Source organism: Triticum aestivum, chromosome 2B (assembly GCF_018294505.1).
Source record: "Triticum aestivum cultivar Chinese Spring chromosome 2B, IWGSC CS RefSeq v2.1, whole genome shotgun sequence".
In the NCBI taxonomy this organism is placed as follows: Eukaryota; Viridiplantae; Streptophyta; class Magnoliopsida; order Poales; family Poaceae; genus Triticum; species Triticum aestivum.
This window is the reverse complement of record NC_057798.1, coordinates 414,767,776-414,795,756: the sequence shown is the minus strand read 5'-3', so window position 1 is coordinate 414,795,756 and position 27,981 is coordinate 414,767,776. Positions and strand designations below refer to the sequence as shown.

The window sequence follows — 27,981 nt, the reverse complement described above, 5'->3', positions numbered from 1 at the left end:
TTGCCTACGAGATTTTCACATACTGATCTTTACTAAGTTACTTTGTCGTTGACATTGTTATGATTGCTATAAAACTGTTATTGTTACTTTTGCCACTGTTACCGTTACTTCCATACTACTTTGCTACTAAATACTTTGCTGCAGATATTAAGTCTTTCAGGTGTGGTTAAATTGACAACTCAGCTGCTAATACTGGAGAATATTCTTTGGCTCCCCTTGTGTCGAATCAATAAATTTGGGTTGAATACTCTACCCTCAAAAACTGTTGTGATGCCATATACTTGTTGGTTATCATATAGCGTCATAACCCTACTTCGTATCTCTCTTTCAATATGGAAAATCCTGCAACATGATACATTGCAGTCACAAGGGTCAATACTTTGAATGTATTGGCAAGTAACAGTAGTCTGAATTATAGTTTGTTTAGAAAGTCAAATTCAGGTTGAACTACTTAGCCATCGGGAACATATGTTCCACTGCCCAAAGTATTTGCCCTTTTAGGGTCACTATTCGTTCCCTTTTACCAAACACATGGCTAACCAATGCCAACACATGACCTTGCGAACAAATGACTTTGCCAACTCATGGTCCACATCATCCAAGTCGGGAACGCCCCCCTATGTAGGTTAGTTAGATATGAATGAATGTATTCATCAAAACATCATTTCAATCTAGGATCATGAGAAAAATTGTGCATGGAGCTCGGGAGCTCAACATCAACATTGCTCTTGCACGGCTGTGTTGAAAATATGAAAGCTGGAATCATTTGCGCCAGGCCCGCCTCCTCAAACACTGTTTCACCGATCCCTTAGGTTGGATTGTGTGAAATTGAGTCTACAACAAACCTGTAAAATTTCATTGCGGTCCAACGGTGGGATCTCCGGCAATCTGTGAAATAGAAAGGCATTGTCGGATCTGAGTGAAAATCCACACGAGTTCAAAAGAAAGATTCTGATACGTCTCCAACGTATCTATAACTTTTATTGTTTCATACTATTATATTATCAATCTTGGATACTTTATATGAAATTTATATCATTTTGGGGGACTAACCTATTTACTCGGTGCCTAGTGCTAGTTGTTGTTTTCTGCTTGTTTTTAGTTTTACAGAAAATCTATACCAAACTGAGTCCAAACGCTACAAAACTTTTTGATGATTTTTCTCTGGACATAAGAAACCCTAGAAGCTTCGAGGGGGGACCAGAAGACCTATGAGGAGACGGCAAGGCAACAGGACACGCCTTGATGCCTTGTGGCCCCCTCGTGGCTCTCTCTGACCTAATTCCAGCGCTATAAATTCTCAAATATTCAAAAAACCCAAGAGAGCCAGATGAAACAATTTTTCCGCCGCCACAACCTTCTATTCTTCCGCGATCCCATCAGTAGGTCTTTTCTCGTACTCTGTGGAGGGGGAATCGATCACGGAGGACTTCTACATCAACATTTCTGCACCTCTGATGATGTGTGAGTAGTTTACCACAAACCTAGGGGTCCACGGTGATTAACTAGATCTCTCTTTGATCTTCAATACAATGTTCTCCTTGGAGTTCTATTCGATGTAATTTTCTTTTACGGTGTATTTGTTGGGATCCGATGAACTGTGGGTTTATGATCAGATTATTCATTGAAAGTAACTAAGTCTTTTCTGAACTTTATTATGCATGATTATTATAGATTTATATTATCTATCCATTTCGTTTTGCCTATTAGATTGATTTATCTTCAGCGGGAGAGGTGCTTTGTAGTGTGTTCAATCTTGCGGTGTCCTCACCTCATGACAGAAGGGGTAGCGAAGCATGTATTTGTACTGTTGCCACTAAGGGCAAAACGATGGGGTTTAATCATATTGCTTGGTTTTATTCTATCTAGATTATGACATCTTGCTTGCGTTACTCTGTTCATCATGAGCTTAATACCATAGATGCATGCTTCAGTCTAAGACTTAATATTTCAGTTCTTACCACATCCTTCATTTTAGTATTCAGATGGCGTTGATGATCAACAACTAATTTAGCATCAGGCTTCATATTAATCTTGTGCTGGCATAAATCGGACCAATGCCCTTAAGATCATCAAGAGTATATCCAATAGCAGCACGATGGTTCCTCGGAGTTTTAAGTAATCTCTTTTCTTCATGCTCTGAAAGGTTTGCATTGACAATAACAGGATATATCTTCTTTTCATCAAGATAAGCACACTTTAATGTATCAGGCAATTTCTTTAATTCAAACACAAAATCACTCTTAGGTGGGAGAGGATCTTCCAAAGTTTCAACAGGCAAATTGTGTTTAAGGATGTGTGTTTTTTTAAAGAATAATCCATCTATTTCATTTCTTTCATTCATATACATATTATTTTCTTAGTCTACCAGATATTGTTCTAAAGGATCGGTAGGAGAAACTGTAATAGAAGCAAGACCAATAATTTCATCTTTACTAGACAATTCTTTATCATGGGGTTGTCTATGAAACTTAGTAGGTTGAACTATCTACGGTAACCAATGTTGCTCTCTCCACCACTGCACATACTCTGTCCACGGTTTAATTACATAATTTAAACAGGGTTGTTCGTTCTGCCAATATATTAATATCAAGCTTTTGTTGGTCAATACAATACAGAAGCCTTGGTAGCAATGACATTGTTTTAAGCGGGGGTAAATCGGTAACCAAGCATAAAATACACACATCACAGCTGAGTTCATATACATAATACATGCATCTGCAGAAACGGAAAACAAAATCCTGGGTTCAACTATACCCTTCTTTTACCTTCTCATTAGAAGTAAACAGTGTAGTTTTTGAAGAGCTGAAACTGGCTACTCAGCTTTCCAAGATGACAATGGAGGGGTCTCAGACTCCTTCCAAGTACTAGCCATTGGAGGGTACCTGTCACCCTGAACATCACCTGCAGCCGCGTAAGATTCGAGTTCAGCCATTTCCTCTGGTGTGAGCTTCACAGCTAATGCTCCCACATTTTGGTTGAAATTATCGATTTTTGTTGTGCCAGGTATGGGGCAGACATCGCTACCCTGGTGGTGAACCCAAGCCAAGGCAAGTTGTGATGGTGTGCATCCTTTTCTTGTCGCCATCGCGTCAACACGCTCAAATATCTGGGCATTCTTCTCGAGACTCTCTGGTTGAAATCTAGGTAAATTCTGTAGAAGTATAAAGTTAATCAGTACAAGATCAAACTGGTAGTACAAGTTCCACTTTCATTTTATAGCAGAAATGGACAAGTCTTGTATGTACACTCATGCCAGTTCACAAAAAAACTGTGATTTTAGACAACGATATGGTCCTCGCAGCATTTTTATTATAATATACTTTGTTACCAGTAGCTTGACAAGTTCAAATGCTAGTTGACAAAAATTGTCAAATTTGCATGAACAGTCAAAGCGGCATTTCCCCCCTCTCTGGTATGACCATTTATCGGGGCTCACCAGTAAGGCCGGTAACTGACCGATAACCAAAAATACCGGCCAGTTACCAAAACTTTCGGCACAACACAAGGCCAGCAATAGAGTAACAGCTACTGCCCCCAGGGAAAATGACAGATAGGGAGGCAGAAGTGCTAAGGAGCAGGGAACAAAAGAGCAATCATCGGAGTGACAGAGTACAAGAGCGGACACACTGTAATACCAGGTAGTAGACTACTAATATTTGTCACACAGCGTTGCATCACGAATAACTAGAGTAAATTGATTACATGAGGTAACCTTAAAGGGAGACAACACTACCCGGAAAGTGTGTATCACAACAAATGATGTGCTAGTGCTCCTAGAGAGTAGAGAATAGACCGTGAATCAATGCAAGCATGGTAATTGCTGTGGTACCTTTGCAAAGAGGTGAAACAGGTTCAATTTATCATTGGTACCCAATATTTTGAGGGATACCTAAACTACCCCCAAGGTGGAAATAATAAGGTACAAAATGTTGAAATATATTGTCCACCATGCACCATCAGTTCAGACTTTGTATGAACTGGTTGGTTCGTGAATTCAATATGGTATCGGAGCCAAGAGGTTGCAAGTTCAAGGCCTGACAAACACACTTTTGAATAAAAATAATTGCAGCCTACACTGATCCCATGTCTAAGGCTAGGAGCAGGCTAGACGTGAGGGGGTGTTGAAATATAATGTTCACCCTTCTGCATTATTTCGGACTTCTAGATGAACTCCTTGTGCATGAGATCAATACAAAACACAGCGACAAGATTTTTCAAAATCTGGAGAATATCGTAGATGTTGATTGTGGACTTGCAAATTCTGAAAAACAGTGCCCGTTTGTACATCGTAAATAAATAAATAGGGTGTGAAACAACACCCATCGTAATAACTAATTTATTTTTCATATATACCACAAAATAACATATTTTCGTCTAAAATTTGCAGGCTTGCTAGTTGCTATTCGTCTAATAATAGACACCCAAGAATTTCTTTTCAAAAATTTCAATCACAGAAGTGCGCCGTTTGAACTTATTGAAAAAAATATTCATTTCTTATAAGGGCAATATGTCCATTTTACCATGGTCACCCCTATTTGACATCTTTGCAATGGTACCATAGGAATTACCGTGTTTGAAGTGATACATTAACAATTACCTTTGTAGTGGTACATCGACAATTTATCGGGTAAGATATCAGTACCACAAGTATTGGAGTTTGACTAGATATATGTCCAAAACAACTAGTTTTTGCAAGGCAATGCTTTAAAAAAGTTTCCATAGGATCAAGGGAATGAGGATCATTCCCATCATGCATAAGCATAATATTTGGATCGTTGCACATTTAGAAATCTCATGACAATGAAGAACTAAGTTGCAACCACAATGTCATGGGAAGTCACCTTGCGGAAGTCCTGGTCTGATAGTGAGTCAACCAATTTTGCTCCTTTAGAGAAGAATCCTCTACCAAGTGGGCTGTAAGCAACAATTCCAATTCCAAGTTCTCTGGAATTTACAAGTAAAATGGTTATGATAAAATAAAGCGCATGACTTTTCAGCAAACAAAATGCCCTGGATCCCTGGTTTTTGTATAATACCTGCAAGTTGGAATTATGTCTTCTTCGACATCTCTAGACCACAGTGACCATTCCATCTGAACTGCAGTGATAGGATGAACAGCATGAGCCCTCCTGATTGTTGATGCGGATGCTTCAGATAATCCGATGTATTTTATTTTTCCTTCTTCGACAAGCTTCTTGAGTTCTCCAACCTAATAAGGTGGCAAGTAAATTTAGTTGGCAACATAAAAAAAAGGCATGGCTGACATCAAATAACAACATAACAAATTTGAACATAAGGACGAGTCCGACAGTTGTGTGTACAGATAAAGGACATCCATAAGCCCCTAAGACACCAACCGTCCGGTGAACCAGCCTCCACCAACCATCTCTCTGTTCTAAGAAATTTGACTTCTCTCACTAGCAGTCTTCACTCTCCATTTGTATGTACGTATCCACTATATATATCACTAAGCTCCCTAGGATTGGAGGCCTCTCATTTAATTGAGGTCACCAATTTAGAATCGGAAATGTTAACGCCCACACGTGTGGGCGTTTGCATCTCGCCCACACGCGTGGATTTGCGTCCGTTTGTGAGCGCACGAATCTTGGCATGTTTCTAGTGCCACGTAGGATTGGCCTGGTGTGTGGGCATTCATCGGGTCACCCACACGGCCGTTTCACCGCACGGGAGGGGCTGGTGTGTGGGCGTTCAGCAGTTTGCCCACACGCCACTTTCCACGCACGCACAAGGGCTAGTGTGTGGGCATTTGCCATCTCGCCCACACGCCCGTCTCCTCTCCCACACCCAAGCTGCTAGTTGCCTTGTGTTTTGCATTGCACATGGCAACTGCCCTAGTGTGCTTTATAAGCAGGTGGCAACTCTCTTTTTTACCCGAGTTGCCATGTGTTTTGCATGGTACACGGCAACTGCCTAGTGTGCACGTAAGCAGATGGCAACTCTCTTTTACCGAGTTGCCATGTGTTTTTGCATGGTACAAGGCAACTGCCCTAGCGTGCACGTAAGCAGATGGGCAACTCTTCCTTTTACATGGCAACTGCCCTAGCATGCTTGTGAGCACATGGCAACTCTCTGAACTGCCTAGTGTTACTATGTGGCAACTCCTAAAGTTTTGAAACCATGGCAACTACAGTAGACCAGACCATACATGGCAACTGCAGTTGAGCAACCATGGCAACTGCGGTTGTCCGACATGGCAACCGTAGTTCAGCGACATGGCAACTGCAGTTAAACGAACATGGACGAGGGTCTGGACCATGGCAACTGCGGGCACGCGGTGACTGCCACGCGTGGCGTGCGGGACCACGAGGTACGAGGCCTGACATACGGGGCGTGTGGGCGTTATCTACTTCGCCCACACGCACGCGTGTGAGAGGGATCGGGAGGGGGAAAAAGAGGTGTGTGGGCATTACTTGTTTTGCCCACACGTAGGTGTGTGGGTTGTTCCTCTTATACACCACACAAAATGTGTGAGCAGACACCCTAACGCCCACACATGTGGCACTTATCGGCGTCCCTGGGTCACCAATTTTGACTGGGTCAACAATCTCTCACTCAATTATTTTAATTCGCTAGGCTTTTTAATTTTGGAGCTCTCTTATTTTATTGAGAAATTCAATACTGGATTTGGTTCATGATTTTCACTGGATCAATAATTTTTCAATCAATCAGAAGCAACTGGCCTATAAAAACATATCAATCCCAGGCACCCTCTCATCGCCTAGAAAAAAGAAGCATCAATATAATACATGCAGCCGCATAAAATTTCGCCACATAAGTATGAGTTGATTAGCAGACAACACAAAATCACACCGCAAAAGAACACACCAAAACAGCACATTATTTTAACATATAATGATGCTAGCCAACTCGTCTCCTCGGCTGTACCTCGATTTGCTTCGGTCTGGACCGTTGGCTGTTGGTCAAACTGTTTTTGTGTTGGTTGACGTTGGATCTTCATTGGTTCTCGTTTTGACCATGCGGTGAGTTCTCGGCAGACCATGACCTGTGGCCTCGGTCTCTCAGCCGATTGGCTGGGTGAGCCTTTTTCCCGCATGCGTCGTGGGCGCTACACGTGATTTACGCGATATGCATCCCGCTCGCCCCTGTGGTTCGCTCGTCGGTGACATTGCAGGTGGGGCTGGCTTCTCCTTGGTCCCGCGCGTCATTGTCCTGCCTCTTGCTTTTATGTGTGCGCGTGGCCTCCCGCGTTTGGATTGGCTCGTGTCGCGTATGGAGCGAGGAGGGACGCCATCGCCATGCCGCGTCGCGTCGTGAGCCATACTGGTGGCTTCTTTTTCTTCTGACTCGTCTGTTACCTTTTCCTGCGTCGCTTTGACCCGTCGCCCACCTGTCTCGTCATCCCTCTCGCCGTCCTCTCTGAGGCATAGCCCTCTTCGTCCGCCCCAGGCCCAGGCGATGGGGGCGCCGCCCTGGTTGCGAGGAAGCCGCTGGAGGAAGATCTCAACTAGACATTATCGACCGGAAGGAAGGAGAAGGATTCGATCTGCAGAAGAGAGATAGAAGATGAGAGGGGGAGAGGGAAGGAAGGAGAAGGATTCTATCTACAAGAGAGAGAGAGAAGATGAGAGGGAAAGAAAGATGGAAGGAGAGGAGGGAGAAAGAGAGAGGAAAGATGGGAGGGAGGCGCGACAGCGGACGTGAGAGGGTCAACGGTCGGCGTTGGCCTGCCCCGGCGAGGTAGGGCGCGACCTGAAGGTTGGTGGTGGCTCGATCCGCTCCTGAATCAGGACCTACGAGGAGGGTGGGGCTCGGGCGCGAGGCACGGCAGGCTGCGCTCCACCTCTTCCTTGAGGAGCATGTGCAGTGGGCGGATGGCAGCTCGCGCGGTGGTGCCGGGGCCTCAACAGGTGCACAATGGGGACTCCATGCATCTCCTGCGCACCGCAACCCTCCCCTTCCCGGCACAGCAGAAACAAGGATGCCGAAGCGGTTCAGGTTTGCCTTCACCTCCTCATCTGCAGCTTCATTCAGGCATGTATATTAAATTGGTAGGTATTCCAGGGATTTAGCTTATCTATGGACTACACCTACATGGAGAAGTTTTTCATGTACACATATCACTGAAAGTGGAATATATATATTCCAAATGCCAACACAACCATAGTCCAGTATGCAGAACTATTTGCACCCACGCAGTTATATCAGTTGGTTTTAGTTCTGAGATTTTTTTTTATTTTGCCTTTTTTGCAAAAAAAATTGGATGTATGAAATCTGAGATTTGTACAGTGCATTTCTTTTCTTTCCATCTGCAGTTGCGACGAAGAGTAGGAAGATCGGGCGGATAGGGTTTCACATACCTCTTCTACACTTACAAGTCTTCCTTTCCAGGATTGCCATGGTGAGCTGTTGTTGTAGACTGTAGTGCTTTATAAATTTTTTTGTCCCTTTGCTAAACTTTGTTCTCTTATTCCGATGCTATGATTTGTGATGGCTAGATGAGATTTGTGGTGAAAAGTTTCCTTTCTTTTGTTTACCTACAGATCTTGAATGCACGATTGATGATTTTGTTTGATAGGTTAGAAATCTAAATAGTAAACATTTTAGCTTACTTACAATGTTGTTTGATCAATTGCTTTGCGGCAGGCTCACTGATGGAGTATGCCTAATCTTGGACTCAATTTATTGCCTGGTGTTGGTGTGTTTCTTTTATTCTATTTAGGAGGGTTCTAAGCTATTAAGGGAAACATACAATTTATCAGTTTGAGGCCTGCTTCAGTCTGTGTGCTGCTGCAGGGGGCTTTGGGGATGGTGGCCTTGATATTCCGCACAGTGACAAGAGATTTGTTGGCTTCAAGAAGGATGAGAAGCAGCTGGACACTGAGATTCACCGCAACTACATTTATGAAGATCATGTTGCAGACTACATGAAGGTGAGTTGGATCCATTGTCCTTGTGGTATTATTATAATGCCATTTCTTCATTCCCCTGGGCTATCGTTGTTGTGTTTGTGAATTCTTTTTGAAAGATATCTGAGCCTGATTCATCCATATAAAAGAATCCTAAAATAGTGTACTTTTTTCTTATTTCTGAACAGGTTACTGAATCTTATTTTAACTTCTGCCCTACCGTTATTTCAGTCAATAGCTGATGCGGTACCTGAGAAGTAACAATTTCACTTTAGTGAGTACATCAAGAAGGGGATTGCGGCTGATGACATGGAAGAACTGCACAAGAAGGTAAATGCTACCATTCGTGCTGATCCTACCATGGCAAAATCAACCAAGGAACCTCTGAAGACGCACAAGAGGTAGATGTATCTTGCTGTTTATTAAAGTCAGACAACTTATTTCAGCACTTTCATTGGATTGCAAGTTAACGGAATCGTTCGCTGCAGGTATAATCTCAAGAAGCGTTGAGGTAGGTGACACAGCTTGCCATGCATGTGATGTTGCAGCTCAAAATTAAGATGTTGTCAATCCAATAAGAGAAGCCAAGGAGCTATTGGCGATCGTGTGGTGCGTACTGGATCATGAAGTTTATCAGTATGTGGTAATGGGGGTATCAATGTTTTCTCATACTCATGTAGTTCATTCACTCCTAAACTGTATGTTCTTCTTTTGTTAAAACCTTGGAAGTATTAAGATGTTAGGCTAAATAAATTCCTTCATAATGAATAATAGAAAAGTTTTGCTATGCAATAAGATACAGTTGCATGCAAAAAATAATCTTGTCTTATATAGTTATATATCAAAACTATGGATTTGGTATGCACTTCTTGTGATCATTAGTGTTCACTGATTTCCTTCGGATTTTCTTGGATACCTGCGACATCGTGGTGTCGGACGCGACGGACGCTGCCAGGTCCGCGCCCACATCGTGCTCAGGGAGCCTGACCTCTTTAGTCGTGTTCTCCATCTTGCAGCACATGATGAACTACACTGTAGAGTTCAGCTGTGTTTCCCCTGTTTTCTTCTACTACAAGAGTTCTAATGATATGTACTATTTGGCTGCAAATTTATGTTGTTTGCATCACCATATGGATAGTCGTAACAAATGAAGAGATTTCAGAGAGTTTCACAATCTGACTCGAGTCACAGGCTATAGGTTAACTTTAATTGAATGGTAGTATGGGAGTAATAATTTCTGAAATCTAGAAATGATCTTGTTGCTCATATAGATCTTTCTGGTAATCTGATCTACCTTTGCTGTATTAGTGGTGTTGGGTTAAAAATCAACAGTGGTGTTTAAAAAAGCTAAAGGTGACTGTTGTAGTTACTGGGATCCTCCAAGTGGATCATTATAATGATGAGAAAACATACCCAAAAAAACATAAAATGGATTAAAAGGAAACCCACTTTCTAGGATTGTGGGCTGAAGACAGAATGGATGCAGGCTTTGTCTCGAAGAGATTATCTGACAAGAATGAATTAGTCATCAACAGTTGAGGCGCAGCGTACCATCTTACTTGCTCCACCTCCGGACTATGTTATTCTCTTCTTTTTCTCCTTCGTTGTTGTGTCGCTTGACTGCATCTTTATTAGTTCAAACTCATGCTTGTTTTAGCTAGGATGAATTTAGGAATGGTTGCCTTTTCATGGTACAGTTGAGCTGATGTTGAGTATGTGTTTGTGTGTAACGGTTCATTTCCTCCTTTTCTTTCTGCAACATTTCGTGAACTTGCTTATAAAAAGATTCATCACATAGGCGTTTAGCTTGATTGTTCCGCGTACCATGAGAACCAGCATGACTTTGGATATATGTTTCTGCAGGTTTCAGAATGTATCCAAGATTGCAGGGAAGTTAATTACACCATATGTGGAAGATGGGCTGTGGAAGATGGACATAGCCCCTCAGGTAATTTCACTTTGTCCTGGATTAATAACAGATTACTAATTTGTTTGTTTAAATAGGGCAGGTTATTTACGGAAGTATTTTCTATGCCGAACTGGTTAGCATTAATTCTAGACCATTTACTATTGACTCGATAATTTACATGTTGGCAAGGACTTATTCCTGCAACCTGGTCATAATTGCTCGGCCAATTTCCCAACCCAAATCCAGAACCGCTTCATCTTTAGATCTTTACGTGCTTGATGAAATGCCTTAGTGATTAAGCTCTGCGCTTTGTCTTTCTTTGTTCTCCTGCTCACGGATTAACCGATGACTGCAAGGCCGAGAGAAGCATTAGGAACTGGTCCGCAGCGTCTTACAGTGTATGCGTACACACAATTCACTGCACTAACACTTATTGAATTGTTCATCTTCTTTCTCCTCTGTTTGTCACGAAGATTCTTCTATGACCACCTCTTTGAGGAGATCAACTAATCTCCGTGTCGCAGTTTTTGTTGAAACATTGATTAGGTGCTCCAAGAATGTATGTGAGCTTGACATTGTATTTAACTGCATCAAGGTACAATGATTCTCTTGGTTTGTATTTTATTCTGGATTGTCACTGTCATAATAAATAAAGTCCAGAATAGCATTGGTGTTGTTTTATCTTAGCATGTACTCCCTCCGCTCCTAAATATAACTCATTTTAGAGATTTCAATAAGGACTACATACGAATGTATATAGACAAGCAAACACTTTTTCGTAGATTAGTTGCTTAGTTTCATATGTTGAACTGCGTTGTTGAGTGCAGTGCGTAGGCTCTTTATAAATTGCTAAGTAGGCGATCAACGCGGCACATGTGGGGGCTGTGAGAGCTGTGAATGGCATCGGTCTTGTCATACTTATGAGCAGGAGCACGGGCCACATTACTCCCCTCTGAGCAGCCGAGATGTTGACTGCTGCTTGAATCCTGAGATTGATTTCCACGTTGTAATGGAAGGAAGGCCTGTTTGAGTTCCTGTATGAAAGGATAAAGAAGAAGGGGCATGCTGTCATGGTAGTTGCTGAAGGCGTTGGTCAGGAGTTGATTACCCGGACCGATGACCAGAACCGAGAGCGAGCAGGATGAGTATGTCAACATGTTGTTCCTTGACGTTGACCTTCTATAAAGTTTACATGCAACTCTCCTTCATGGTTAAAAAACCAATTTAAACGTTTTATTTCTTTGATGGTTACTCATTTCTCTTACCGTTGTTGTATCAAAACAATTGTATTTTTGTTGATGGCCGCTTGGGCTCATTTTCTAGGAGAATGAGATGTGGGATAAACTACTCTGAAATGCTTGATACCCTTCAAACAATTTATAAGCTAACTAATTTTGGCTGATGCTGCACATGATACAATTGTACTCTGTTGTTGCCATCTTGCCTTTTATGTGAGCTTAAACTCACAATCAATTAAAATTTTACTAAGTTCATACCTTGCTCAAACACAGTTGCTGAAAGAATGCAAATACTTTTAACGAGTACATGATTTTAAATGGGACTCCACACCATTTGGTGCAACGGGTCATGTTATACAAATATAATTTTTTGCCGCAATGGGCTATACAATTTTTTTAATTTGGATTTCGCAATGTGATAAACATATTTTCAATATAGCATGGTTTAACAAATGGGCTTTCTGACTATCAATATCGAATATGTCTTTACGAAATGAAATTATTTTCATCGACAACATGGCTTTAGCGGGTCACTACGCCATTTGGCGCAACGGGTCAACTAGTATTAATAAAAAACACACTCCATCATCCTCCCCACTGATCAAACCAGATACTCCCTCCATTCCAAAGTATAAGGTGTATTAGTTTATTGAAAAGTCAAATTTCTTTAACTTTGACCAGTTCAGAGCCAAAAATATGGACACCCCCAAAAACTAAATAAACAAAATATGAAGATTCATTTCATGATGAATCTATAAATCCAATTGATATTATGGATATTGATACATTTATACAAAAATGTGGTCAAATTTAAAGAGGTTTGACTTTTCAAAAAACTAATACACCTTATATTTTGAAATAGATGGAGTAAAAAAATATGAAAATCCAACAACATCAACAGTACAGGAAAGCGCGTCCAACCCTTCTAGTCCATAACCATAACCACAACAAATATAGAAACCACTCCAAAAACACAAACGGGATCACGACGTCCTCCTTCACTGACGGAGCGGTGGAGGACGGTAGCCCCGGAGACCGTGGGCGGCGGCACCACGATCCGAAGCTCCCTCCATCGGATCCACCGGCTAGCACTGAGAACCAGCCTCTGTCGGACTTCCGTATCACGGTGTGCGGAGGAGAGGAGAGGACAGGTGAGGCGGCGGTGTGAGGAGAGGAGAGAAGATGGGGTTGGTCGGCAAGCCAGCCTGCTTGATAAGGACATGGCTACTTTGGATACGACCAAAAATATTGCATACATGATGTTTGTGAGGTAATTTGTTATAAGAATTATGCAATAATTTATTTATGTTATCCGAAACAAAAATACTTCACCTATTTTTATTTCATGCCTAAATGCAGAATTGTTGAACACTTGTACGAACTACGTGTGAAGACAAGGGAAAAGAAAATGATTTGATGTTGTTCAAGAAGTACTCTCGCGTCACTTTTGGCCCAAGAGAAGATAGAGTGCAAGTCCCCCACATTCTGGACTCAGATTCGGACTGCACAGACATACCTGACTCAAAACGCCAACAACTTTTGCATCCGGACTCTTAATTGGGTGATATTTTTGTTGGCAAGTTTATTTTGTGCACTTTCCAACCCAATTGGATTCACCTTCAAATTTGTTCGGGGCGGGAGATATTGTCGAAACAGTCCGACGCTGCAGCAGAATCCGAGTCAAACTACAAGTCCAAAGGTGTTGCGTCACCTTCATTTGAGCCCATGGGCCTTGTACAACCTAGGGTTAGTTTTAGGCTGCCTTTGAAGGAAATATGCCCTAGAGGCAATAATAAAGTTGTTATTTTATATTTCCTTATTCATGATAAAGGTTTATTATTCTTGCTAAAATTGTATTGATCGAAACCTTAATACATGTGTGAATACATAAACAAACACCGTGTCCCTAGTGAGCCTCTACTAGACTAGCTCCTTGATCAAAGATGGTTAAGGTTTCCTAACCATGGACATGAGTTGTCATTTGATAACGGGATCATGTCATTAGGAGAATGATGTGATGGACAAGACCCATCCGGTAGCTTAGCATAATGATCTTTCAGTTTTATTGCTATTGTTTTCTTCATGTCAAATACATATTCCTTCAACTATGAGATTATCCAACTCCGGATACCGGAGGAATGCCTTATGTGCTATCAAACGTCACAACGTAACTGGGTGATTATAAAGATGCTCTACAGGTATCTTCGAAGGTGTTTGTTGAGTTGGCATAGATCGAGATTAGGATTTGTCACTCCAAGTATCGGAGAGGTATCTCTGGGCCCTCTCGGTAATACACATCATAAGTTTGCAAGCAAATGACTAAGGAGTTAGCCACGAGGTGATATGGAATGAGTAAAGAGACTTGCCGGTAACGAGATTGAACTAGGTATGAAGATACCGACGATCGAATCTCGGGCAAGTAACACACCGATGGACAAAAGGAATTACGTATGATGTCATAACGGTTCGACCGATAAAGATCTTCGTAGAATATGTAGGAGCCAATATGGGCATCCAAGTTCCGCTATTGGTTATTGACCGAAGAGGTGTCTCGGTCATGTCTACATAGTTCTCGAACCCGTAGGGTCCGCACGCTTAACGTTCAATGAAGATATAGTATTATATGAGTTATGTGATTTGGTGACCGAATGTTGTTTGGAGTCCCGGATGAGATCACGGACATGACGAGGTGTCTCGAAATGGTCGAGGGATGTCACCGAGTTGAACGTGTGCAGAACGCGGAGGTGTCGTGCGTTCGGTACTTGATCGGTTGAAGCGCAAAGAAGTTTGACTACATCAACTGCGTTGTGAAACGCTTCCGCTTACGGTCTACGAGGGTACGTACACACACTCTCTCCCTCGTTGCAATGCATCTTCATGGATAGATCATTGTGTGTGCGTAGAAATTTTTTTGTTTTCCATGCAGCGATTCCCAATAGCCTTGGGACGTCCTCTCAACTCCTTGGCCGCCACCCCTTGCTCCTATATAAGTAGATCAATCTAGTAGCTTTTTTCCTTGGGATTTGTTTAGTCAAAAGTTCGCCATTGCAACTTCGTGTACTTCGTTTGTGTCCAACGACCAGGCCAAGACCGCTTTCGGATCCCCACTTTTATCAATACTTCATATATATTTGCAATATTCATATTGTTTTATCATATTCTTGCTCGTTCTTCGATTGTTTGTAGGAATAGACCTTCGAAGTTAGGCTGATCATGCTTCCGGCATCGTCAGTAACCTCAGGAGATTGGTTTAACAATTGTCAAGTCGCAACATCGTGCACGTTTGTAGTTGGATCGTGAAAGTCGTCTTCACCAAATCGATAGTTATCATCTCATTGAAAGATGGGACCCTCGCCTCTATCACTTCTTAAATAGCCGGGGCAAGCAGACTGACGCCCCTTCAGTGCGGCGCAGCGGCCGAAGTAGGTTTCTCGGTTGACACGTCAATGTGAATGCCGACGGAGTCAGCCCTCCGGTCACGTCCGTCTGCTGACATCAATTCGGGTAGGCGGTCGTCCGGTCTCATTCGCTCTGCATCCGCGCTGAGCGGCATGAAAATGCGCAGCGAGGTTTCTGGAGCAGAAGGTGCGGGAAGGGTTTTGGGTAGGCCCATGTAGACGGATGCAAACATAGCACAGGTCCAGACGCCCGCAAACCTTCCCCGGGTTTTAACGGTTTGTGGGATTTTGGACATCTGGACGCATCCACGCGCGTTTAAGGGACACCATTGGATGGCAAAATGTCCGGACAAGCCAGTCCGAACGTTTAGGGGAAGTTTGGTGATCAGCGTTGGAGACACCAACCGTCCGGTGTGTTAAACATGTGTACATGTACGTAGGTCTGGGTTTCGTATGCAGTACCTGTAGTGTCTGTCTCCCTCTATATGTACGTGTCTTAGGAGACAAGACACCGGTCGCACCCCTTGTACCTATATATATGTGCCTAGTGCACGATCAATCAATTATCGATGCACCAAATCATTCTCCACATGGTATCAGTTTTTTAGGTTTTCCTCTCGCTTCCGCCGCCGTTGCCGCCACCTAGTCACCGCCGTCTGCGCACCTCTCGCGCCGGCCGCCGCTCCTTCCTCTCCCTCCGCGAGCGCCTACCTAGCTGCTTCCGATCCCGATCGGACCCGCCCGCTAGCGCTGCTTCCTGCCTCTGCCAGCCTCGCTAACTGCCGCTGCTTCCCGATCCCGATCGCACCCACCACGCCAGCGCCCGCCCGCCCGATCGCTCGCGCCAGCGCCCTCCTGCCCGATCGCCCCGCCCGCTAGCGCTGCTTCCTGCCGCCAGCCTCGCCCGCCCGATCGCCCGCTAGCACTGCTTCCTGCCGCCAGCCTCGCTCGACTTCCCATGCCGCCATGACTTCGTCTGGCTCCTCTTCCTACAACCCCTTCGCCGGGCCGGACCCCGCTGACATCCGCGACATCAACATCCACGACCGCGTCCCCGCCGTCCTCAATGCCACCGACGCCACGTACTTCGCGTGGAAGGCGTATTTCTCGCTGCTCTTCCGCGAGAACAATCTCGTGGATCACGTTGACGGCTCCGTCGACTCCCGCGCCATGGTGGGCGACTCCGAGTGGACCACGATCGACGCCACGCTCATCCGGTGGTTCTTTACCACCATCTCAAAGGACCTGTTTCACACGGTCGTGAGCGATGGTGATGACGCTCGCGCCGTGTGGGTCAAGCTCAACGGTCTCTTCACCGACAACAAGCTTCAGCGCCGCGTTTTTTTGCAGCAAGAATTTTTTGACTGTCATAAGGATGATCAGTCTATCGATGACTACTGCCGCCGCCTGAATACGTTGGCGGACGAGCTCCGTGACATCGGCGCCAAGGTTGATGACGACCTCCTCCTCAGCACGCTCACCACCGGCCTCAACAAGGACTTCGGTAACGCCGCCTCCAACCTCTCCCTCATCATGGAGCCCTCCTTTCCCAAGTTTGTGGCATACTTGCGATTGGAGGAGCATCGGATGAAGGGGGTCAAGAAGCGCGTGCAGCACCACGCCCTCGCCGACGGCACCTCGCGTGGCACCCCACCACCGGCCGCCCCTCCCGCGCCTGCGCCCCGCCACCAGTCGGCGCCCCCCGCGCCTCTGGGGTTCTACTCCCTCCCGCCCGCGCCCCCCGCTCCCTCCCAGCAGCCACAACAAGGTGGCGGGCGCCGCGGCAACCGCCGCGGGGGCGGGCGCAAACAGGCGCAAGGGGGGCTCCTCGTCAGCAGCAGCAGCAGCAGCAGGTCACCCCGCCCTGGACTTACGGCACCAACCCGTGGATGGGCGTCGTACACGCGTACTCGATGCCGGTTCCGCGGGCTCCCGCTCCGAGCATCCTCGGGCCTCGTCCGGCGAGCCACCAGGCGCTCTTCACCGCGTAGAACGCCGCCCCCTACAGCGGCTACGGCGCCGCACCCGCGCCCGCGCCTCCCTACGGTGCCGCGCCGGCCTACGGAGGGTTTCTCCCTCCCCAGGTGCCGCCGCCATGGGATCCGGCCCTCCTCGCTGCTCTGCACTCGGCTCCGTCACCAAGTAACTACGGTGGCGGAGGTGACTGGTACATGGACTCAGGCGCCACCGCTCACATGACTGCTCATCCCGGTAACCTCACGTCTTCCACTCCCATTCATACTCCCACTCGCATCACCGTTGGTAGCGGTTCCTCCCTACCCATTACACATGTCAGTCATATGTCATTTCCCTCTACTTCTACTCCTGTCAATATGTCTAATGTTCTTGTGTCTCCTGACTTAGTCACTAATCTCGTTTCTGTTTGTCGCCTTGCTCGTGAGAATCCTATCACTGTTGAATTTGACGATATCGGTTTTTCTGTGAAGGAAGCCCGTACACGGACGGTAGTCCACCGATGTGACAGCCTAGACGACCTTTACCCGGTGCATCCCTCCGGCGCCACCACCACCCGTCGTCCCGCCGCCTTCGCCGCTAGTGTCGATCTTTGGCATGCCCGCCTCGGTCATCCCAACTCCACCGTTATGCGTCAGATTCTTCAGAGTTTTTCTTTCTCGTGTAATAAGGTTGACGACCACATTTGTGAGGCTTGCCGTCTTGGCAAGCACGTTCGTCTTCCCTTTAGCGAGTCTACAAACATTTCCACATTTCCGTTTCAGTTATTGCATAGTGATGTTTGGACGTCGTCGGTTGCAAGCAACATGGGCTACTTATACTATTTGGTGATATTGGATGATTTTTCTCATTATGTGTGGACATTCCCTCTCCGTCGCAAGTCCGACGCTCTCGCCACACTCACAGCTTTTTATTCATATGTCACCACACAGTTCGGTCGTCCTATTCTCGCCTTGCAAACTGACAACGGCAAGGAGTTTGACAACATCGTCGTCCGCAATCTTCTTGCGTCCCACGACACCATCTTTCGCCTCACCTGTCCCTACACGTCACAGCAGAATGGTCGCGCCAAGCGCGTCATTCGCACTCTTAATGACTGTGTCCGCACATTGCTCTTCAACTCCTATGTGCCTCCTCGGTTCTGGCCGGACGCGCTCGCGACCGCTAGCCTCCTTATTAACATTCGCCCATGTCGTTCCCGCTGGAACTACACTCCTCACCAGCTCCTCTTCGGTGCGGTTCCATCTTATGATGGTCTTCGCATCTTCGGGTGTCTCTGTTATCCTAGCACCGCGTCCACTGCTCCTCACAAACCCACTCCCCGGTCACTTCCTTGCATCTTCCTTGGTTATCCTCACAACACCAAAGGTTACCAGTGCTATGATCCAGTGTCCCACCGCGTTTTCACTTTGCGGCATGTGTACTTTGATGAGCTGGTGTTCCCGTTTCAGCAAGTACCGTCACCTTCGGCGTCTCCCGCGGCGCGGCGCGCTCCCTACGCCGGCGGCCCTGTCGCTGCGGCCCCCCAAGCGGCCCCCGTCGCTGCGGACCCCGTCGGCGCGGCCCCCGCCGTTGCGGACCCTGTCGCCGTGGCCGCATCCCTCACCGGTGCGGTCACTCGGGCTCGGACTGGGACACTTCGTCCTAGCAGGCGCTACCCGTCCGACGAGTACGCGTGTGCCGCATCCACCTCAGCGTCGTCTCCGCTCACCACCTCCGCTCGCGCAGCCCTTCGGGATCCGAACTGGCTAGCTGCGATGTGTGAGGAGTTTGACGCCCTGCAGCGCAACCGTACGTGGCAGCTTATCCCGCGGCCTCCCCGTGCCAATGTCATCACTGGCAAGTGGGTATTCCGCCACAAGACTCGCCCCGACGGCTCTCTCGAGCGCTACAAGGCGCGTTGGGTGGTGCGCAGCTTCCGCCAGCGCGCCGGCGTGGACTTCACCGACACCTTCGCCTCGGTTGTCAAACCGGGCACGATTCGCTCTGTCCTCCAGCTTGCTGTTTCTCGCGCCTGGCCAGTCCACCAGCTCGATGTGTCTAATGCTTTCTTGCATGGCCATTTCGACAAGCAGGTGTTCTGTCAGCAGCCTACTGGTTTCGTCGACACCGACTATCCGGACCATGTGTGCTTGCTCTCCCGTTCTCTCTACGGGTTGAAGCAGGCACCTCAGGCCTGGTACCAGCGGATCGCGGCCTTCCTTCAGCAGCAGGGGTTCTGGTCCACACGGTCCGATGCCTCCCTGTTTGTTTATCATCAGGGCCTCGCCACTGCGTACCTCCTCCTGTATGTCGACGACATCATCCTGACTGCATCCTCGCCAGCACTTCTTCAACAGATCACAGCTTGCCTCGGCACCGAGTTCGCCCTCAAGGACTTGGGGGCTCTCCACTACTTCCTCGGCATCGAGGTCGTGCGCCGGGCCACTGGCTCCTTCCTGCACCAGCAGAAGTACGCCTACGAGCTTGTGGAGCGAGCGGGCATGCTTAACTGCAAGCCTGCTCCCACGCCTGTCGACACGAAGGCTAAGGTGTCCGCCATCGAGGGTTCTCCGGCGTCCGACGCTCCCTTCTACCGCTCCATCGTCGATGCGCTTCAGTACCTCACGCTGACGCGTCCGGACATTCAGTACGCTGTCCAGCAGATGTGCCTTCATATGCATGCTCCTCGTGACACCCATTGGGCTCTGGTGAAACGTATTCTTTGGTACATACATGGCACCACAGCTATGGGTCTCACCCTGACGACATCACCTGACACCAGCCTTGTCGCCTACTCCGACGCCGACTGGGTTGGGTGTCCCGACACTCGACGCTCCACTTCTGGCTACTGTGTCTACCTCGGGCCCTCTCTGATTTCGTGGTCGTCTAAACGACAACCCACGGTCTCACGATCGAGCGTCGAGGCTGAGTACCAGGTTGTGGCCAACGCCGTCGCTGAGTGCTCTTGGCTACGACAGCTATTTCAGGAGTTGCTATGTGAGGTTACCAAGGCCACGCTTGTCTACTGTGACAACGTCTCCGCGGTGTACCTTGCTGCCAACCCTGTCCATCACCGACGGACGAAGCATATTGAGCTCGACATCCACTTCGTCAGGGAGCACGTCGCACTTGGTCGTGTTCGCGTTCTACATGTGCCCACCGATCAGCAGTTCGCCGATGTTATGACGAAGGGACTACCCACCTCGACATTCGAGGGCTTTCGGTCCAGTCTCTGCGTCACCGGCGACGCTTCGACCGCGGGGGATGTTGAACATGTGTACATGTACGTAGGTCTGGGTTTCATATGCAGTACCTGTAGTGTTTGTCTCCCTCTGTACGTGTGTCTTAGGAGACAGGACACCGGTCGCACCCATTATACCTATATATATATATATGCCTAGTGCACGATCAATCAATTATCGATGCACCAAATCATTCTCCACACGGTGAACCAGCCTCCACGGCTCCACCAACCCACTCTCTGTTCTAAGAAATTTGAGTTCTCTCACCAGCAGTTCCCACTATCCACTTGTATGTACGTATCCATAACTATAACCACAACAAATATAAAAATCACTCCAAAAAAAAAACCAAAAAAAATAGTCGGGGACATGAGACTCACCGTGACCTCGATAGGCACCCTGGTGTCGACGCGGTGCTGGTAGTAAAGGTCAATGCAGCTGACGCCGAGCCGCTTGAGGCTGCCCTCGCACGCCGCCCGCACGTAGGCCGGATCCCCGCGAACCTCCCGCTTGCCGTCCGCGAACGAGATGCCGAACTTGGTGGCCAGCTCTACCCTCTCCCTCACGCCCCCTAGCAGCGCCTGTCACGAGCAGAGCATTACATCGAGCGCCTTTAGAGCGCGTTCATAAATCAAAGATCTGAGCATGATTGCAGCATATAACCGACCTTGCTGAGGAGGATCTCGTTGGTGTGCGGCCCGTAGATGTCGGAGGAGTCGAGAAGGGTGACGCCGGCGGCGACGGCGTGGTGGATGAGCGCGACCATGTCGGGCTCGGGCTTGGGCGGGCCGTAGAAGGCGGACATACCCATGCAGCCGAGGCCCTGCGCCGAGACCTCCATCCCCTGAGAGCCCAGCTTCACGCGCGGCACCACCGTGACAGGAGCGGCCGCCATGATCGTAAGGTAGTGCTCCCCGCTGGTCTTGGGTGTTGCCGGATAGTTTTGGTCTGGCTCTGACGTAAATGGGAGCAGCTAGGCGTTCTCTAAGTTTTCTATTGTTTTGTGCGAGTGTCTGAGATGTTCTGACTTCTGAGGTTGGTGGAATGGCGGCATCAGTGTCGGGACAAGCAAAGAAGGCAGTTTTCACCTCCAGTTGACTGTCTCATCCGTTTACCGTGCAAACTAGCACGTTCCTTTTTTTTCTTCAGATTTGTGTAGACACGAGTGGGACAAATTTAAAATAAGTAACTTGAGACAAAGGTGATATTAAACATCATCTATCATTAAAAACACACTTTTACGGAAGTAAAAAATACTCCCTCTGTCCTGTAATATAAAAGTGTTTAGTCTGTAGGGTGTTGAAGTCTTTAGCCCCGTCTCAGCAAAGCAAACTTGTTAAAACTCACAAACTTGTACAAGCAATAGTCAATTTGTCAATATAGACCAAAAGAGGCTAGTGGTCATGATCTACGTATCAGACTGCTGTCTCGGATACTAGCACTGGAGAGGGCATGTAGAACGCCTATGTCAGCGATGCACGAGCACAGGATACTGAAGATCGTCACCAGGCGGCAACAGGTTCAGATACTGTTCATGATCCGGCAAGCGAGGAAGAAATGGCAAGGAACCAGGCTTCGAGCGGGCCCGCGGCGCGGCCCACTCGAACCAAGAAGAAGCCCAGGTGGAATGATGGCCCAGAATGGGCTCGATAGTTAAATACCACTGTGTAACGTTCGAATTGACTTGGCTTGGACTTGGACGGCGGCTGCGGCCGATTGTAATCGAATTGTAGCTGTGAGGGAGGTTGGAAGGAAACACATGCTACCGAATTCCCCATTTCGCCATGAACCCTAGCTCCTAGCTGTAGATCGATCGAGGCCCTTAGACTTGGTATCAGATTCGGCGGTCCTGGCGCTTCCTCAACACCATCACGAGACGCGGTGGCGAGATCGGCGGCGAGCGGCGGCGATGGAGAACAGGAGAAGTTGTCGGAGGATGGGCGCGGCGTCTACGAGCTCCTCCGGGCGGATCTCGCGGTCGACCTCGACAAGCGCTTCCGAGAACAAGGTGCGGATCTCCTCAAGGCCATGGAGAAGCTGATCTCGACGAATACTTCGACCCTCGACGGCTTGCTCTCCTCGCGGGTGGACGGGGTCCGCGACGAGCTGTTGATGGAGCTGGAGCAGATCCGCGGCGACCAGGTGAAGCGGAGTCCTGCGCGACCTGAAGATCCGTCCCCGTCGCGTGTGGCTAGGAATGGTCGCGGCGGAACCCCGACTGATTCCCTCGGCTTCGACCACGTTCACCGGGGGAAGGCGCATAATACTTATGTCCCTCCTCCGGTCAGAGGTGCACGCGAGTCCAATTTTCCGTTCCATCCTCCGTTGGGCCGCGAGTCGAATTCCTTTGATGCTGCTGATTCGTTTGCGTTTGGTGCTCGCCTGGAATTGCCGAGATTTGATGGAGCCAATCCGCGTCTGTGGCAAACGTGTTGCGAAGATTAGTTTCGGATGTGGTGTACCCCGACTCACCGGTGGATTTCTCTGGCCACGGCTCAATTTGAGGGTGCTGCTGCTCATTGGTTGGAGTCGATGCAACATCGTCAACCGCAGGCAAGTTGGTCTGAATTTTGTTGAGTCTGCAGAACCGCTTCAGGCGTAATCAACATCAAACACTCCTACGTCAGTTGTTCAGGATAGCTCAGACTTCTTCTGTAGCTGATTATGTGGAATGTTTCGCTGATTTATATGACCAACTGTCTGCGTATAAAGAGGCCCCCAATTCGCTGCATTACACTACCAGGTTCATGGATGGACTCAAACCTGGTGTTCAGGTTGCTGTAGCTCTGCAGAAACCACGAGATCTGGATTCAGCGTTTGATCTAGCTTTGTTACATGAGGAGTTGGGTGAGGGCATTACTCCTATTAATCATGTCTCTCCTGCTAGATCGGGGCCTATGCCATTTCCACTGCCACCTTATAAACATCGCAGCTCTGACGACAAACATAGCTTGGAAGTTCAAAAACCAGTTCAGACTGAAGATAAATGGTCTGCACTGAGAAAATTTTCGTAAGTCTAAAGGTATTTGTTTTGTTTGTGGTGAGAAATGGTCTAAAGATCATGTATGCAAGTCATCAGTCCAGTTGCACATAGTGCAGGAGCTTATAGATCATATTCAGTCAGAGAAAACAAGGTCATCTGCTGGCAGTGATCAGGATCAAGATAGAATGTATGTCTGTAGCATGCAATTGTTTGCTGCTGCTGTAGGGAAGCAATCTAATGCACCGACACTGCAAGTTTTGGTTGAGATACAAGGCATGGAACTAATTTTCCTAGTGGATTCAGGCAGTACACACTCTTTCATTGACAGTAACTTACAACATAGATTAACTAATGTTCAGTCACAACCTCGTGTGTCAGTGGTTGTAGCTGGTGGAGGCACATTGCAGTGTGATTCTGTATTGAAATCCTGTTCATGGAGCTGTGGTCAAGCAAAATTTGCCACTACCTTCAGGTTGTTGCCCTTGGCCAGTTATGATGGGATTATTGGTTTGGATTGGCTTGCCCAGCATAGTCCTATGCAAGTGGATTGGGTGCAGAAGTGGATGTCCTTTTCCTATCAGGGTATAGTGGTTACTTTGCAAGGATTGTTGCCTGAGGATGTTGTTACAGTGTTCTCTATTTCATTAATCAGACCTACAGAAGAGAAAGTGAAACATCCGGAATTGCAAGTGTTGTTGGATAAACATGTTGTAGTATTTGAAACTCCTACCACGTTACCACCCAGAAGGCTCAAAGACCATACTATTCCACTAATCCCCGAAGCAAGACCAGTGTCTGTGAGGCCTTACAGGATTGCTCCCCATTTAAAAGATGAGTTGGAGAAGCAAATAAAAGAACGGGTGGCCACAGGAATGATCAGACATAGAAACAGTGAGTTTTCCTCTCGTGTGTTGCTTGTCAAGAAAAAAGAGGAGGGCACTTGGAGGATTGTGATTGATTATAGACACCTTAATGCTATTACATTGAAAAGCAAGTATCCAGTTCATGTTATAGATGAACTTTTGGATGAATTAGCAGGAGCTTGTTGGTTTTCCAAACTGGGTCTAAAAGTTGGCTATTATCAAATTAGATTAGCACCAGGAGAAGAATACAAAACAGCTTTTCAAACTCATAATGGACATTATGAATTCAATGTGATGGGCATGGGGCTGTCAGGAGCACCAGGAACATTTCAAGGAACAATGAATTATGATCTTTCCCCTGTTTTGAGAAAATGTGCATTAGTATTCTTTGATGATATTTTGGTCTTCAGTAAGACCTTGAGGGGGCATTGGGAGCATCTGGATGAGGTGTAATCTATTTTGCGTAGAGAACAGTGGAAGGTGAAGATGTCTAAGTGTGATTTTGCTCAACCTAAGATAGCATACTTGGGGCATGTTATTTCAGTAGACGGGGTTTCTACCGACCCTGATAAAATAGTAGTTGTCCAACAATGGCCTATCCCCCAAAATGTGAAGGAGGTGAGAGGATTCCCTGGGTTGAGTGGTTATTACAAAAAGTTTATTAAGCATTATGGGATTATTGCAAGGCCATTGACTGATCTGCTTAAGAAGGGTGTTCCTTTTGTGTGGACCAGCATAACAGATGAAGCTTTTGTGACACTAAAACAAGCACTGGTGTCTGCCCCTGTCCTGGCTTTACCAGATTTTACTAAACCCTTCATGATTGAGACTGATGCTTGTGAATATGGTATTGGTGCAGTGCTCATGCAACAAGGGCACCCACTAGCATTTTTAAGCAAAACATTGGGGCCCAAGAACATAGCTCTCTTAGTTTATGAAAAGGAATATTTGGCTATCCTGTTAGCAGTGGATAAATGGAGGCCTTATCTACAAGTACAACATTTTACTATCAAAACAGATCAAAGGATCTTGGATCATATGCAAGATCAGAGATTACATACAGTTTGGCAATAGAAGTGTCTCACTAAACTATTGGGATTGAACTACCAAATTCAGTACAAACAAGGTTCAGACAATACTGCAGCTGATGCATTGTCTAGAAGACCTCCAGATCAGTCTCAACTTTTCTTAATATCCAGTAATCAACCTGCTTGGTTGCTTGAGATCATAGATAGTTATCAGCAGGATGAGAAAGCTCTGGCTATAATGCAGCAATTAGCTATTCAGCCAGCATCTAAACCCCCCTACAATTTAGTAAATGGATTACTGAAATATAAGCAGAGCATATGGGTGGGTCCTGCTCCTGCCTTGCACCAGAATTTTTTTGATGCCTTCCATGATAGTCCATTGGGTGGCCATCCGGGTTTCCCAGTTACATATAAGATAATTCATGCTCTATTTTCTTGGCATGGTATGAGGAAGTTCATTTTGACTCAGGTGCAGTCATGTTTGCTGTGTCAGAAAGCTAAACCTGAGAGAGTCCCTTATCCTGGATTATTATCTCCATTGCCAGTGCCACACCAAGCTTGGGATACTATTTCTATGGATTTCATTGGTGGTATTCCTCAATCTTCTCAGTTTAACCGCATTCTGGTAGTAACTGATAAGTTTTCCAAGTATGGTCATTTCATTCCTCCGAGACATCCTTTCAATGCTTAGAAAGTGGCAGAGGTGTTTTTGGATAATGTCTATAAATTACATGGCATGCCAAAGTTTATTATCTCTGATAGAGATCCAATTTTCACTAGCCAATTCTGGAAACTGTTGGTTGCTCGAACTGGGACTCAGTTGAACATGATCACAACAAATCATCCTGAGACAGATGGGCAGACTGAAAGGGTTAACCAGCAAGTGGAGTGTTATCTCGGGTGCTTCATTAGTGCTCAACCTCATAAATGGAGTAAGTGATAGAGATCCAATTTTCACTAGCCAATTCTGGAAACTGTTGGTTGCTCGAACTGGGACTCAGTTGAACATGATCACAACAAATCATCCTGAGACAGATGGGCAGACTGAAAGGGTTAACCAACAAGTGGAGTGTTATCTCGGGTGCTTCATTAGTGCTCAACCTCATAATGGAGTAAGTGGTTGTCCTTGTGTGAGTTTTGATATAATTCAAATTGGCATTCTGCTCTGGGGAAGTCTCCTTTTGAAATATTGTATGGGTACACTCCAAGATATTTTGGTATTAGTGAGTCTGATACAATTGCACCAGTAGAGATGCAAGAGTGGTTGCAATCTCGCCAAGCCATTACAGAGACAGCTAGACAACACTTGATGAGGGCGCAACATCGCATGAAAAGCCAAGCTGACAAGCACATATCTGATAGAAGTTTTGCCATTGGAGACCAGGTATTCTTGAAGATGCAACCATATGCTCAGCTGTCATTGTACTCCAGAGCGAACCATAAACTTGCTTTTAAGTTTTATGGGCCATTCCAAGTAGTGGAAAAGATAGGGGACAGGGCATATAAGTTGGATCTTCCTGCCACCAGCCGTTTGCATCCTGTGTTTCATGTTTCACAGTTGAAGAAATTTCTGCCGCGAGAAGCTCTTGCCCATCAATCCTTGCCTACACCCCAAGCTGCACTTCAAATTCTAGTCCAAGTTATGCAGCGCAAGGTCTGTCAGGTGGGTCACCGTACTATCGTCCGAGGACTGGTTCAGTGGTCAGATTATTCGCCGGCTGATTCCACGTGGGAAGATTTGGAGTTTCTCAAGCAACAATTTCCCCGTGCTCCGGCTTGGGGACAATCCGGCTCTCAAGGAGGGAGGATTGTCAGCGACGCACAGGCATAGGATACTAAAGATCGTCACAAGGTGGCAACAGGTTCAAATACTGTTCATGATCCGACAAGCGAGGAAGAAATGGCAAGAAACCAGGCTTTGAGCGGGCCCGCAGCGCGGCCCACTTAAACCAAGAAGAAGCCCAGGTGGAATGATGGCCCAGAATGGGCTCAGTAGTTAAATACCACTGTGTAACATTCAAATTGACTTGGCTTGGACTTGGACGACGGCTGCGGCCGATTGTAATCGAATTGTACATGTGAGGGAGGTTGGGAGGAAACACACGCTACCGAATTCCTCATTTCTCCATGAACGCTAGCTCCTAGTTGTAGATGGATCGAGGCCCTTACAGCCTAGATCCGGCCAGACGCAGCTAGAGAACAAGGGTTATGTCACTCATTCCTTGTTCAGTATAATTAAGTTTGGAAGATTTGTGGACACATATCTTTCTCTCGTTGTTAGCTCACAACAAGGTACAAAAGACAACTTGAAGAAAAGCATGTTGCTAAAACTAGAATCTATTCAGCATTTAGCTTTTGACTATGTACTTGCCTCTAATGTTAGGCCAATTAGCTCTAGTTTCTTTAAAGTTCAATAGGTCTTTGAATCTGTTTTGGATTGCCAATAAAAAGCACCTAGTTCTTAACTTTGGCA

The 27,981-nt window shown here is 46.6% G+C and overlaps 1 protein-coding gene and 1 long non-coding RNA gene across 9 annotated transcripts; one reads left to right on the top strand and one right to left on the bottom strand.

Annotated features, from left to right (window-relative positions):
• Positions 1 to 2,539: 2,539 nt before the first annotated feature.
• LOC123045226 (probable aldo-keto reductase 2) lies at positions 2,540 to 21,677 on the bottom strand. The gene is made up of 5 exons (XM_044468189.1): positions 21,302 to 21,677; positions 21,015 to 21,215; positions 5,040 to 5,212; positions 4,845 to 4,947; positions 2,540 to 3,154 (listed from the first exon to the last, which is right to left on the bottom strand). The coding sequence occupies exons 1-5, from the start codon at positions 21,527 to 21,529 to the stop codon at positions 2,816 to 2,818; spliced, it is 1,044 nt and encodes a 347-aa protein (XP_044324124.1). The 5' UTR covers positions 21,530 to 21,677; the 3' UTR covers positions 2,540 to 2,815.
• Positions 7,304 to 12,293, top strand: LOC123045227 (uncharacterized). 8 transcript variants are annotated; one of them, XR_006421160.1, is made up of 5 exons: positions 7,309 to 7,980; positions 8,272 to 8,915; positions 9,123 to 9,292; positions 9,380 to 10,839; positions 11,628 to 12,293. It is a non-coding gene; the product is annotated as an uncharacterized lncRNA (long non-coding RNA). The 8 variants fall into 8 exon arrangements; XR_006421157.1 differs by having other exon boundaries at positions 7,310 to 7,980; positions 8,298 to 8,383; positions 8,629 to 8,915; positions 9,380 to 12,293; XR_006421155.1 differs by having other exon boundaries at positions 7,310 to 7,980; positions 8,272 to 8,383; positions 8,629 to 8,915; positions 9,380 to 12,293.
• Positions 21,678 to 27,981: the final 6,304 nt, after the last annotated feature.